This window comes from Panthera onca (genome assembly GCF_046562875.1).
Source record: "Panthera onca isolate mPanOnc1 chromosome E1 unlocalized genomic scaffold, mPanOnc1 haplotype 2 h2.Chr16_ul_8, whole genome shotgun sequence".
In the NCBI taxonomy this organism is placed as follows: domain Eukaryota; kingdom Metazoa; phylum Chordata; class Mammalia; order Carnivora; family Felidae; genus Panthera; species Panthera onca.
The window spans coordinates 468,419-482,143 of record NW_027675822.1 but is presented as its reverse complement, the minus strand read 5'-3'; the positions used below and the strand labels follow the sequence as shown (position 1 = coordinate 482,143).

At 48.1% G+C, this 13,725-nt stretch overlaps 1 protein-coding gene across 5 annotated transcripts in view; it reads right to left on the bottom strand.

The window, feature by feature from the left end:
- Positions 1–13,725, bottom strand: part of LOC132675696 (pleckstrin homology domain-containing family M member 1-like) — a 29,377-nt gene that overhangs the window by 1,272 nt on the left and 14,380 nt on the right. For all 5 annotated transcript variants that reach the window (XM_078442120.2, XM_081794891.1, XM_078442116.2 and 2 more), the window contains 5 exons: positions 13,256–13,344; positions 9,511–9,758; positions 7,150–7,776; positions 1,272–1,498; positions 184–342 (listed from right to left, as the gene is read on the bottom strand). In XM_078442120.2, coding sequence (XP_078298246.1) covers positions 184–342; positions 1,272–1,498; positions 7,150–7,776; positions 9,511–9,758; positions 13,256–13,303 — 1,309 coding nt within the window. In that variant the 5' untranslated portion in view covers positions 13,304–13,344. The remainder of the gene's footprint in view (positions 1–183; positions 343–1,271; positions 1,499–7,149; positions 7,777–9,510; positions 9,759–13,255; positions 13,345–13,725) is intronic.

Below are 13,725 nucleotides of genomic sequence, written 5' to 3'. Positions count from 1 at the left end.
GCCTTTCTGGAGCCTGCACCCCGGAGAATCTCCTAACCGGAGGGGCATCGTAGCCACTAGTGAAATCCTCTGCTCAGCAAAGGCACTCCTGGGTGCATTCCCAGGCTTGGAGTGGGACGAGAAGTCCTGTGAGTAGACCCCACTCATCCTCTCCCCTCTCCCACCCTGAGACCCCGGCCAGACCTTTGCAGTCCTCGTGGCAAATGTTTTCCGAGTGACTCTTGTGATCATTGCACCAATAGTGGCTGTTGATCTGGAAGACGCCATAGTCGAAGCTGCCGTCTGCATTTTCATTTACCTTTGATAGGTTGAAGTTGCTCTCCACAAAAGCCAGGCACAGCCCTTAGAACAGGGAGAAGAAGGTTTTTAGAGGGCTCTGAACTGAGGGACAAAGGACACGGAGGAGAAAGGGAGACGGGGAAGCAGAAGAAAGGAACAAGGCCTAAGAGGCTAGACGGGGCGAGCTGGCCGGAAACACCCATTAGCTTCTCTCCTCGCCCTTCGGTCCATCCACCTGCCCCTCAGTACAACCGCTCATCATCCCGCTGTCCATCCGCATCTCCTGCACTTGATGATCGCCTACTGTGTGCCATGACCCGTGCAAAGCCCAGTGAGGGACATTCAGCTGGGGCAAAGGCAGCTGGTGCCTTCAGCAAGAACGAAGACGCACCCCTTAAAGGACCACAAGACAAGATAAAACGAGAAGGACGGCACAAGACAGGTGTGTGCAAAATCTGGGCAAAAGGAAGCTAGCCCCACCAGGGAGGAGGACGAAGCCTTTGCACTGCCTGCTCCCTCTGCCTGGAATGCTCTTCCCCAGACATTTGGGTGACCCGGTCCTTTGCCTCATTCAGTGCTGCTCAATGTCACCTCCTCAGAGAGGTATTCCTTGACTTCCCCTTCAAGGACAAGGTTACCTCTCACTCCCCTGGCTTTATTCTGCTGCATAACATTTATCACCACCAGGAAGTGCTTCATATGTTTGTGTGTTTGTTTGGGACTCGCCTCTCCCCCTAGAATGCGAACACTGTGAAGGAAGGGGCTTTGTTGATGTCTCTGTCCCCAGCCCCTAAAATAGTTCCCGGTACATAGTAAGTGCTCAGTTAATAATATTCAGTGGAAGGAATATAGAATGTTGGGAGGGGCTTCTCGGGGAGGGCTGCTTTTTGAACTTGGCTTCGAAAGATGAATGATGGAAAGATGGCCACATAGGAGGTGACCAGGAGCAGAAGAGGAATGGGGGGGCGGGAGTGTGAGAAAGCAGCACTCACAGTCACTCAGGGAGTAGCCCTCACACCTATCCAGATCCTCCTTGTGCAGCACTCTGGCCAAGTCACAGCGACTGATGAGCTTGGCCTCATTTATGGCAACGAGGCAGCTGACCAAGGACATGAGTAGCATCCTCATCATCTTCGGAGGGGAGAAGGTGCAGCTGAGGGCCTGTGGTCCCGAGGATCTCCCAGACGTGCTGCTGGTCTCCTCTGAGCACCTGAGGAATCTGGAGACAGCAGCCAAATGTCCCGGCTCACTCACGGCTCCCCGCCTGGCTATTTCTCTTTCCTCTCACCATTTTATACTTTCTTTTACTACAGAAACTTTCAAACATTTACAAAATAAGAGAGAATAATATCATGAATCTCCATGTAGCCACTGCCCAGCGTCAACAGTGAAAAACCGAGGCTGATCTCCTTTCATCTATAGGTTTTCTCCTGTTTTAGCCATTCTCACTCTTGTAAAGGACACCTGGCTATGGGCAGCATTTGGGTACAGGGGTGGGGAGTGAGGCTGGCAAAGGAGACTGATGAGCACTGGACTTTACTGGTACTTGCGTGTGTGGGTTTGAACATGTGCTCTCGTAGGAAGGGCCAGGCCACTGGGTGTTGGTCTGCCCTCAACCCCACGCTCCCAGACGCATGATATGTGACTTTTCCCAAGGGTATACCCTGCCATGTGCAATTCCTGAGAGGCTGTCTTATAAGCTCTACACCTTTGTTTCCACTCAAAACTGGGGTCACTCAAGTAAAAGTGACCTTGTTGAAGAAATAAACTTCACTTTCACACTCTGTGTGTGTGTGTGTGTGTGTGTGTAGGGGGAGGTGCAAGGGGCGGGGACTCTGGATTCACATCGCCTGCTTTCAAAGGTTGGGCTGCAGTGTGACCTTGGGCAATATACTTTACCTCTCCGGGCCTCATTTGTAAAAGGAAGATATGCCAGTACCCACTTACTAGGGTTGTCATGATGATTAAATGAAATGATAAATGCCTAAATCTTGGTTTTGCATTCCCCCCCAAAATAGGAAGCAAGACTTCTGGGACAAAGGTTGATTCCTAGGCTGGAGTTAGGAAAGAGTATAAAATAAGTCTGAATTATCTTGTGCTAGAAAGTAAGAAAGTGCTCAAAATATGGATTGGGGCACGTCAAATGGACATGAGAGCCAGCTCAGAGGGGCACCCGCTGGCCAAATCTGGAACACTTTCTTGGTAACAGCTTTATTGAGATAAAATTCACAGTACATAATTCACATACCGCACAATCACTTAATTTAAAGCGTGCAGCTCAATAGTGTGTTTGCAGAGCCGTGCGACTATGATCGCGGTCAATTTTAAAACATTTTCATCAACCCAACAGGAAACCCCATACCCATTAGCTGTCACTAATCCACCCCTCCTCCAACCCCTGCCCACCACAAGCCTACTTTCCATTTCTCTAGATTTACCTAACCTGGACACTGCACACAAATAGTCACACCATAGGTGGCCTTTGAGCCCGGCTTCTTTCGCTTAACAATGTTTTCAAGATTTATTCATGTTGTGGCAGCCACTGGGATCTCATTCCTTGTGATGAATCCTTCTTTTGTCTCTCTATTGATCGTTTTATAGACTTTTGGGCTACTTTGGGGCTATTATGAATGACGGTGCTGTGAACATTCACGCACAAGTGTTTGTGTGGACAAATGTTTTCATTCCTTCGGGCATATACGCCAAGGAATGGAACTGCTGAGCCATAGAGTAACTTCAAGTTTCAACTTTGGAGCAACTGCCTGACTTCAAAGTGGCTGTACCATTTTACATTGCCATCGGCTTTTCCACATCCTTACCAACACTGGTTACTTTAAAAAAAAAAAAATTATAAAGTTTATTTAGTTATTTTGAGAGAGAGAGAGAGAGAGAGAGAGAGGGTGCACAAAAGCTAGGGAGGGGCAGAGAGAGAGGGAGAGAGGGAGAATCCCAAGCAGGCTCCTCACTGTCAACGCAGAGCCCAATGCGGGGCTTGAGCCCACAGACTGTGAGATCATGACCTGAGCTGATATCAAGAGGCTCAACTGACTGAGTCACCCAGGTGCCCCAACGCTTGTTTGTTTTTTTAATTCAATTTACTCTTTTTTTTTAAGTAGGTTCTGCCCATGACCCTGATGTTGAGAGTCACCATGCTCTATACCAACTGAGCCCACCAGCACCCCCCCCCACTAACACTTGCTATTAACTGTCTTTCTGATCAAAGCTCTCCTAATGGGTGCCAAGTCGTACACATGATGGTTTGGATCTGCATTTTCCTGGTGGCTAATGACGCTGAGCATCTTTCTATGTGCTCTTTGGCCATTTGCATATCTTTGGGGAAATTCAGTATTCAGATCTTTTGCCCATTTTCTAGTTGGGTTATTTGTCCTTCTTTATTGAGTTGTAAAAATTCTTTATCAGATGGGAATGCAAGCTGGTGCAGCCACTCTGGAAAACAGGATGGGGGTTCCTCAAAAAACTAAAAATAGAACTACCCTACAACCCAGCAATTGCACTACTAGGCATTTATCCACGGGATACAGGTGTGCTGTTTTGAAGGGACACATGCACCCCCATGTTTATAGCAGCACTATCAACAATAGCTGAAGTATGAAAAGAGCCCAAATGCCCATCGATGGATGAATGGATAAAGAAGGTGTGGTATATATATACAATGAAGTGTTACTCGGCAATCAAAAAGAATGAAATCTTGCCATTTGCAACTATGTGGATGGAACTGGAGGGTATTATGCTAAGTGAAATTAGTCAGAGAAAGACAAACATCATATGACTTCACTCATATGAGGACTTTAAGAGACAAAACAGATGAACATAAGGGAAGGGAAACAAAAATAATATAAAAACAGGGAGGGGGACAAAACAGAAGAGACTCATAAATATAGAGAGCAAACAGAGCGTTACTGGAGGGGGTGTGGGAGGGGGGATGGGCTAAATGGGTAAGGGGCACTAAGGAATCTACTCCTGAAATCATTGTTGCACTAGATGCTAACTAATTTGCATGTAACTCTTAACAAATAAAAAATAAAATTAAAAACAATAAACTAAAAAAAATAAAAAATAAAAAATTCTTTATGAGATACATGGCTTGCAAATATTTTCTCGCATTCTGTGGGTTGCCTTTCACTTTCTTGATGGTATTCTTAGAAACAAAAGAATTCAATGATGATGAAGACTGTTTTCTCTATCTTTTCTTTTGTTGCTTACGCTTTTGGTATCGTAGCTACAGAATTAATACAGAATGGTTTCTAAGGTAGTCTGGGACAGTTTGGCCATCAACACAAATAAAGATAGCGACAGGGGAGCTTGGCCGGCTCAGTTGGTGGAGCGAGCGACTCTTGGTTTCAGGGTCATGAGTTAGCACCCCACCTTGGGCCTAGAGCGTCTTTGAAAAAAATAAGGATAGGGACAGATTATAATCTAGTGAAAGAGATAGGAATCCCTGAGTCCTTAATAGTAATAAATAGACAAACAGATACATAACGGGGATGGGGTTGGAGCTCTTCCTGACAATAAGATGGTGAGTGATAAACGTGGAGGTGGTCATGAGGTTGGAAAATCATCACTCTGCAGCCATCATAGATTAGTTTGGGCAAGAATCATCAATGGATATTAAATCTAAGGTGGTGGGAAGCTTGGTGAAGAACTGGATGGGGCACCTGGGCTGGCTCAGTCGGTTAAGCATCCAACTTCGGCTCAGGTCATGATCTCGTGGTTCATGGGTTCAGGCCCAGCATCGGGCTCTGTGCTGACAGCTTGGAGCCTGGAGCCTGCTTTGGGTTCTGTGTCTCCCTCTCTCTCTCCCCCTCTGCCGCTCACACTCTGTCTCTCTCTCTCTCTCTCTCTCAAAAATAAATAAACATTGGAAAAAAAAAACTATCAATGCCATGAAAACACAGAATGGGGCTATTTCTGTCACCGTGTGCATGTGTGTGTGTGTGGTGAGTGTGTGCATGCGTATCTTTCCCCTGAAAGCAGGTGTATGTTCCTGAGAGCAAAGGCCTAGGTTCCTCCACCCACAGGCTGCTGCTTGGGCAAGATGGCTGCCCTAATGGCCTTGTTTCCTCACAGATGTCTTCTAAGCTCACTCCGTACCAGCCCGACTCTTGATTTTGGCTTGGGTCATGATCTCACAGTTCCTGGGATCAAGCTCTGCATCACGCTCTGCACTGACAGCGAGGGGCCTGCTTGGGATTCTCTCTCTCTCCCCGCGCCTCTCTCTCTGCCCTTCCCCCACTCATGCTCGCTTGCTGTCTCTCTCTCTCTCTCTCTCAAAACAAGTAAATAAACTTGAAAAAAAAGTTTATCATGTTCTACCTATTAGATGAGCAAATATCCAAAAGTTTGATAATACCTTCTGCCTACAAGGCCGAGGGGGCACAGGTACATTCCTGACAGAGTGTAAACAGGCGATTATCTATGAAAATTGTAGATTCATTTATCCTTTGCCTCAGCAATTCTGTTTCTGGGACTTTACTGAACAGAGATAGTTGCATAGAATTCAAAGATCACATACACACGGTTATTTACAGAAAGAGTGAACTCCAGTGTCCAGTAAATACAGGGCTGGTCAAATAAACTAAGGTACATTCATACAATGGAAACACATGCCATAGGGGGGAAAAAAAATTAAGAAACTGATATGAAGCTCCAAAACAAAAATTCTGATCTCTTCTAAGACAAGGTATCAAACAGTATATTTATAATAGCTTTGTGGGGATGGGGCAGAGATAAGAAATATAAAAGACGTTTAAAAAGTCTATTACAGATCTATTAACAGATATTAACAGTTATTAACAGATCTATTCATATCTGTTAGATGCATTTAGAAACATCAGAAAAAGACATGTAAAGGGGGTGCCTGGGTGGCTCGGTCAGTTAAATGTCTGACTTCAGCCTAGCTCATGATCTCACGGTTCGTGAGTTCGAGCCCCACGTTGGGCTCTCTGCTGTCAGCACAGAATCTGCTTCAGATCCTCTGTCCCCCTTTCTCACTGCCCCTCCCCTGCTCATTCTCTCTCTCAAAAATAAATAAATAAACTTTAAAGAAAAGAAAAAGAAAGATGTAAGGAATTAATAATTATGGTTACAAAGGTGGAGAAGACGTTTCACTGTAGGTAGACTTTTTTTTCTTACCATAAAAATAAATCTATTAAAAAATGAGTGTTTAAAAAGGGCCTGAACGAAGAAGGCTCTGCTGGGGTGAGCATGGTACAACATAGAGAGATGGTGACTCACTACCTTGTACACCTGAGACTAATATAACACCGTGTGTCAACAATACTCAAATAGAAAAAAGTTCTTTTAAAGAGACAGCTCTGCCCAGTGTCCCTTCTCTAGTCAAGTTCATTGCTCCCTGTGCTCTTCCTCCACTCACTCGCTTGGCCCCTTTTGTGCACCACCTCCTCCAGGCCTCATTCAGGGTCTGTGTCCTTCAGAGGCCTTCTGGGAGGTCGCAGCGGAGCACCCAGACGCGCTGGGCTTCACTGCGTCTTTTGGAAGTTGTATATCTAACTCCGAACCGTTGGTTTCCGCCCTAGAGGCAATAATATTTTACACGAAGCCTCAGAGAAATTAGGTAACTGGTCGAAGATCAGCCAGGGGCAGAGCTGGAGCCTGATTCAGCTCTGAGCCCTCCCTGAATCCATTCTCCTCGCTGCCCCATGTTGCCTCCAGTTACAAGTCCCGGCAACTCCAGTCCCTGAGGAAGAGCCACGATCCCCTTTTCCTTTATGCCCTTAGAGAGGTCAATGCTCAGTGACAGGCAATCACATGCTATAGGGAGGGAGAGAAAGAGGAAGAGGAGAAGGAAGGAAGGCAGGGGGAGGAGAGGAGTGGGGGAAGGACACTCACTCTTGCAGAGACGGGTCTGAATCATCGGCATTTGCTGTCCCCAGGTCGGAGTCGTAGGACATGGGCTCCTCGGAACGGTCTGGACTCTTGGAGCCATTCTCTTGGAGTAGGCAGCTATCAGAGTTTAGGCTGCAAGACAGCTGGGATGAACCGGCGGTGTCCAGGCTGAGGGAGGAGGCCGTGAGCTTCCGGTTCCGTCGGATCTTATGGCCTGAGTGCTGGACTTCGATGTCCTCCGAGCCTGAGGAATGGGAAATTGAATCCAGAGACTCTTTCCGCTGTAGTTCTGTCCCAGAGGTGGTGAGGGGGTCGAGCTCAGAGAGCGGGCAAAGCCCAGAGAGAGCCAGCGGGGTGAGCGTCCACTCGTTTAAGATGGCGGACTTGTAGGAGGGCTCGAAGGATAAGGACGTCAGTCCCTGCAGGAAGCTGAGGAGGAACTCGCCCTCCTCGGCGTCTCGAAGCAGGGCTGTGGGCTGATAGTACTCGCACAGGCGGGCGGGCTCCTGGAGGAGCAGCTTCAGGTAGCACTCCATCAGGCCGTCATTGAGGGCCAGCCTCAGCCAGGCCCGGCAGCGGCCCACGTCCGTGCTGACAAAGATCAGGTGCTCCAATTCCGAGACGATGTGCCTGGGGGTGGAGAGGACAGGCTTGTTTCAAGAAGTGAGTTCAGATCACAGAGGATCATTTTATCCACTGGTGAGCAGGAGCCAGTAATAACGACTGCAAGTATATACAGGCTTGGGAAAATATCTCAGATAGCAGTGTTCTACAGGGAATTGAGAAATATTTAGCTACAACTCCCCACTTTTTCAAGGTTACTGTCATGCAGGATAATTGCCATTTTAGTTTCAACTCCCCAGGCGCCCTTGACATCACCTGCTCATCCGGCATACATGTGATGAGCCCCTAAGTGCCAGGTCTTTGGAGCTGTGAAGATACAGGATACAGACATGGTCCTGCCCTCAGTCCAGGTTACTACCTTTCAAGGGCACACGGAAGTGAACCCTGTTGTCAGTAGAGCTGGGGTGGGGGGAAGGCAATCACTTCCAGGTTGCAGTAAGGACAATGCCTTAGGCAAGGCATTGCGGGATTAGGCATAGGGATTAGGCACAGGCAAGGCATTGAGCTGGGCCTTGAGCGATTTCAAGCCGCAAAGATGGAAGGGGAACCTCAGGCACCAAGGACTGACAGAGAAAAGGCACCAAGGGTAGGGAAGCAGCAGCTGTGTAACAGGAGTGGTGAGCACTCCCGTTACAGCACGGGGAGGAGGAGGAGTGGCTGATTGGGTTGCAAAGTCAGGTGATGCAGGGTCTTGAGCATCCAACCGGTGAGGCAAGGTGGGGCAAGGGTCCCCACACCTGGCTGTGCGTCAGAATCACCTGGGAACCTGGTCAGGATACAGATTCCGGGGCCCCAACGAAGTGAATGGAACTCCAGGCTAGCACTGGGGAGCCTGAGAGTTTTTACACCGGGAAATGACTTGACCGCAGTCGCGCAGACTTCTGGGTGGGCTGCTCGGGATAAGATCATGTACCCAACTCAGTTCCCGAACCCTTGGTCTGATGTAAATGCCCTTCCTCTGACCATCACAGTGCCCTGAGCACGTCTCGCCCATAGGAGTGCGTGCTCCACAGGGCTCAGGGAATGAGCTCGGGTTAGCTTAAGCTCAATAAATGTTGACCAGCTGCCTGACCTAAGGACAGACACAATGAGATAAGGGGGACAATCAGAAAGCCACTGCCACCTAGGAGTGAGGTAAGAACCTGAGATAGGGCGGTGGCAGTCAGCATGAAAAGGAAGATACAGACTGACAAGGCACCTTCAGGCTGAAGGTGGCATTTAATAGCCCTTAGAGGCAACGTGCCAGCAGCTGCTTGCTCCAAAGCCCAGGCAGTTAGGGCCAGGGCCGCAGAGGCAAACGTCCCAGGGTGGATATTCAGATGATCTGGATTCCACGTCTTTAAAAAATGCCATAGCCTGTTAGGATATAATACTTAGCATAGAGATGTTCAAACATTCCAAGGCAGGGTCAGCAAACCTCTTCTGTTAAGGGCCACTTAGTAAAGATTTTAGGCTTTGCAGGCCACACATTCTCTGTTCCAACTACCTAACTTTGCCACGGTGTGGCAAAAAGGCGGCTCCTGCTAAAGGCGACCAGCCAGGGGCCTGAGCAGCCCCAGGCCATTGCCTGTGCGCTGAGGGGCTCTTGAGGCTTGGTCTAACAATAACCCCTATCTCACCCATCTCCATTCTAGAACACAGAGCATCTCTGCTGCTTTCCCATATAGCTGTAGAGGGAGAGCCCAGGGTCACCCACACTGAAGCTCCTCCCCAAAGCAAAGCCTCCCCTGCTGATCTCACTTGTGGGTGACAGCTTTCAGGAGGGGCCAGAAGACAGGCTGAGGCAGAGGCTTCTGGTGGGCGCTCTTCTTCCTTTTCCCTCCGGCCTCGGCTCGGATGTGCTTGGCATGCAGGCCGTGGATAAATACGGCCTCCAGGGCACTGCACATGGTGTTGGCATCTCCGTCTTCGCTAGTGACCACTGTGTCCGAGGACACGTACTGCTTCTGCAACGCCTTCACAGATCCCACTAGCTTCTTCTTGATGACCTAGTCGGTGTCAGACATAACACAGGCCTTTAGAAGATCCTGCGGTGACCCCTGGAAGGTAAGTGCTTATCACCAAATACACGCACACCCACACACGTGCTCACGTCTACCTGTGGGTGTGTATACAGCAAAACTAGCACAAGCTAATCATAGAAAACAAAGATGGGCGCCTGGGTGGCTCAGTCGGTTGAGCGTCCGACTTCGGCTCAGGTCGTGATCTCACGGTTCATGGGTTCGAGCCCCACGTCGGGCTCTGTGCTGCCAGCTCAGAGCCTGGAGCCTGCTTTGGATTCTGTGCCTCCCTCTCTCTCTGCCCCTCCCCCACTTGCACACGCACGCACGCTCTCTCTTTCTCTCAAAAATAAATAAACGTTGGAAAAAATTTTAAAAAAAGAAAGAAAACAGAGACAAAGCATAGAGGAGAAAAGGAAAATTACGTACTTATACCACCCAGAGATAGTTATTTTTTTGCAAAGATATTTGTATATTTTTCTTTTGTTTTGCTTTTTAAACCGAACTTCAGTGATTTGATAGCCATAGAAATCTTGTGTTTAAATACCGGCTCCATCATAGTTACAGGTGTGGGAGCCTGGGTGATCCATCTAGGGCAGGGGTGAAGCTTTCCACCTTGTTTAGGGGTCTACGATTCCATGAAGAGGCAACAAGTGCCACTTTAGAACCATAAAAACACCAAGAAAACAGGAGCATGGTCCACATTAAGAAAGATCGTAGGGGGGCGCCTGGGTGGCGCAGTCGGTTAAGCATCCGACTTCAGCCAGGTCACGATCTCGCGGTCTGTGAGTTCGAGCCCCGCGTCGGGCTCTAGGCTGATGCCTCGGAGCCTGGAGCCTGTTTCCGATTCTGTGTCTCCCTCTCTCTCTGCCCCTCCCCCGTTCATGCTCTGTCTCTCTCTGTCCCAAAAATAAATAAAAAACGTTGAAAAAAAAAAAATTCAAAAAAAAAAAAAAGATCCTAGGGGCACCTGGGCGGCTCAGTCAGTTAAGCATCTGACTCTTGATTTCAGCTCAGGTCATGATCTCACGGTTTTTGAGTTTGAGCTCCGTATCTGGCTCTGTGCTGACAGTGTGGAGCCTGCTTGAGATTCTCTCTCTCTCTCTCTCTCTCTCTCTCTCTCTCTCTCTCCCTCTCTCTGCCCCTCCTCTGCTCATGCTCACTCTCCCTTTCAAAATAAATAAAATAAACGTTATTTATTTAAAAATATCTTTTTAATGTTTATTTTTGAGAGAGAGAGAGAGAGAGAGAGAGACAAAGTATGAGGAGGGGGGAGGGGCAGAGAGAGAGGAAGACACAGAATCCGAAGCAGGCTCCAGGCTCTGAGCTGTCAGCACAGAGCCTGATGCAGGGCTCAAACCCACGAGCCGTGAGATCATGACCTGAGCTGAAATAGGACGCTTAACTGACTGAGCCACCCAGGCGCCCCTAAAATAAATAAATAAACTTTAAAAAGAAAGAAAGAAAAAAGGAAAGATCCTTGACCTGGCAGTCAGAGGCAGATGTTAGTCTCAGCTCTGTTGGTCAACAGCTGGGTCACTACAGACATTTCACTTAACCTCACTGAGCTTAATTTCCTCATCTGTTAAACGGAACGAATACTTCCTGACCTACAGCACAGGAGTTGGGGGGCGGGGGGATTACTCTGAGGGCAGGACTTGCTTTTTTTTTTCATTCTTGCATCCTCAACACTTGGCTTGGTTCCTGACACATGTAAGTATTCCGTTAAGGTCTGTTACATAAATCAATTATAAAATACATATATGTAAAATCCTTTGGAAAGATAAAGACAGTTCTGTCATAGTATAAGCATGTCAAAATTACCTATGTGTTTTGGAAAAGGATTGGGAGGGAATACAGAAAACCTGGTTTGAACTGTTAGCTGATAGGATTATGGATAAATATTTTACTGTTTTATTTTTATCTTAGCCCAAACAGTTCATGTTAATGTTCTTTGAAAAGTCGAATGTTCTTTTTTTTTTAAAAAAAAAAATTTTTTTTTTTTAATGTTTATGTATTTTTGAGACAGAGAGAGACAGAGCATGAACGGGGGAGGGTCAGAGAGAGAGGGAGACACAGAATCTGAAACAGGCTCCAGGCTCTGAGCGGTCAGCACAGGGCCCGACGCGGGGCTCGAACTCACGGACCGTGAGATCATGACCTGAGCCGAAGTCGGACGCTCCATCAACTGAGCCACCCAGGAGCCCCTGTTTTTTTTTTTTTTTTTTCTTTATAACAGCTTTAATGAGACACAATTTACATTGCCTAAAATTCACTCATTTAAACTATACAGTTCAGTGATTTTTGGTATGTTCACAGAATAGTGAAACTACAGCCACTACCTAATTTTAGGACATTTTCATTGTCTCAAAAAGGAACACTGTGCCCATGAGCAGTCACTCCTCTCTAGTCCCCTCTCCCTCAACCCCTAGCAACTACTAATCTACTTTCTGTCTTTATGGATTTGCCAATTCTGGACATTTTGTGTAAATGAAGTCATACAGTATGCAGTCTTTTGATGTTAGACATCTTTTCATATGACTTATGGGTCATATACTTCTTTTATTGTTTGCTTATTTGACTGGAGAGAGAGAGAGAGAGAGAGAGAGAGGCAAAGAGAGAGGAGGACAGAGGATTCAAAGTGGGCTAGGGAGTGACAGCAGCAAACTCCCAAATCGTGAGATCATGACCTGAGCCAAATGGACGCTCAACCGTCTGAGGCACCCAGGCCACCCTAATGCCCTCTTTTCTTTTTTTTAATGTTTATTTATTTTTGAGAGACAGAGAGAGACAGCATGGGAGGGAGAGGGCAGAGAGAGAGAGGGAGACCCAGAATATGAAGCAGCCTCCAGGCACTGAGCTGGCAGCACAGAGCCCGATGCGGGCCTCCAGCCCATGAGCCGTGAGATCATGACCTGAGCCGAAGTCGGATGCTCAACCGACTGAGCCACCCAGCTGCCCCTTCTTTTAATGTTTACTTATTTTTGAGAGAGAGAGAGAGAGAGAGAGAGAGAGAGAGGGAGAGAGAGGGAGAGAGAGAGAGAGAATGTGCATACATGTATGTGCCTGTGGGGGAGGGGGCAGAGACAGAGCGGACCGAGGATCCAAAGCAGGCTCTGCTCTGACAGCAGAGAGCCCAATGCAGGGCTTGACCTCACAAACTGCAAGACCATGAGCCGCTTACGATCATGACGCTTAACCGTGTGAGCCACCCAGGCGCCCCATATGTATGACTTCCTTTGAGAAATCCTTGGTCTTCAGGCAGCCCCTATTAAAATCCGTTGTTTTTTATCAATTCCCATTCTATCACCAATAAGATGTTCTAGAAAGGGCAGGGTCTCCTCAGAGCCTGCTTCTGCTATAACTCTTTCTCAGCCCGAAGCCTCGCTTTCCAGACAGTACTCATTCATTTCAAAGTGAGGAAGACCAATGACATGGCTGTCCCGTGCCCCCTTCCCCACCCTTGAGCCTCTCCGACTGCCTACCGGGATGGCAGCCCGGGGGTCCAGTCCATTCTCCACCACCGAGAGCATTTCCGCTCACACTGCAGCTCCCTCGGAGAATCACATGACACCTGCAGAGACAGACGGCGCGGCCAGATGAGCAGGTTCCAGCTCACCACCCCCAGCCAATTCTCCCCCTCCCCCCAGCAGGCAGCGGGTCAGCCCATCTTCCTCAAACTGCAATGCAAAGGCCTCTGAATTCAAAAGTAAAAGCCAAGAGTGGATTTTAAGGAAGGAAACAAGGGAAGAGAAGAAATGTGAGGGCTCGAATCTCAGGAGGTGGGGAATCCTATGTGCCGTGGGTGGGTCCACCCTAATCAGGGCATGGAGAGGCCTCTGTATGCCACACCAAACGCTGGCACAAAAAAGCAGGGAATGAGGGGCCGATTTGGATACAGAACTAAGGGTGCGAGGGGGATGCTGCCGCTGGAGGTGCCAAGAGCCCACGTGGA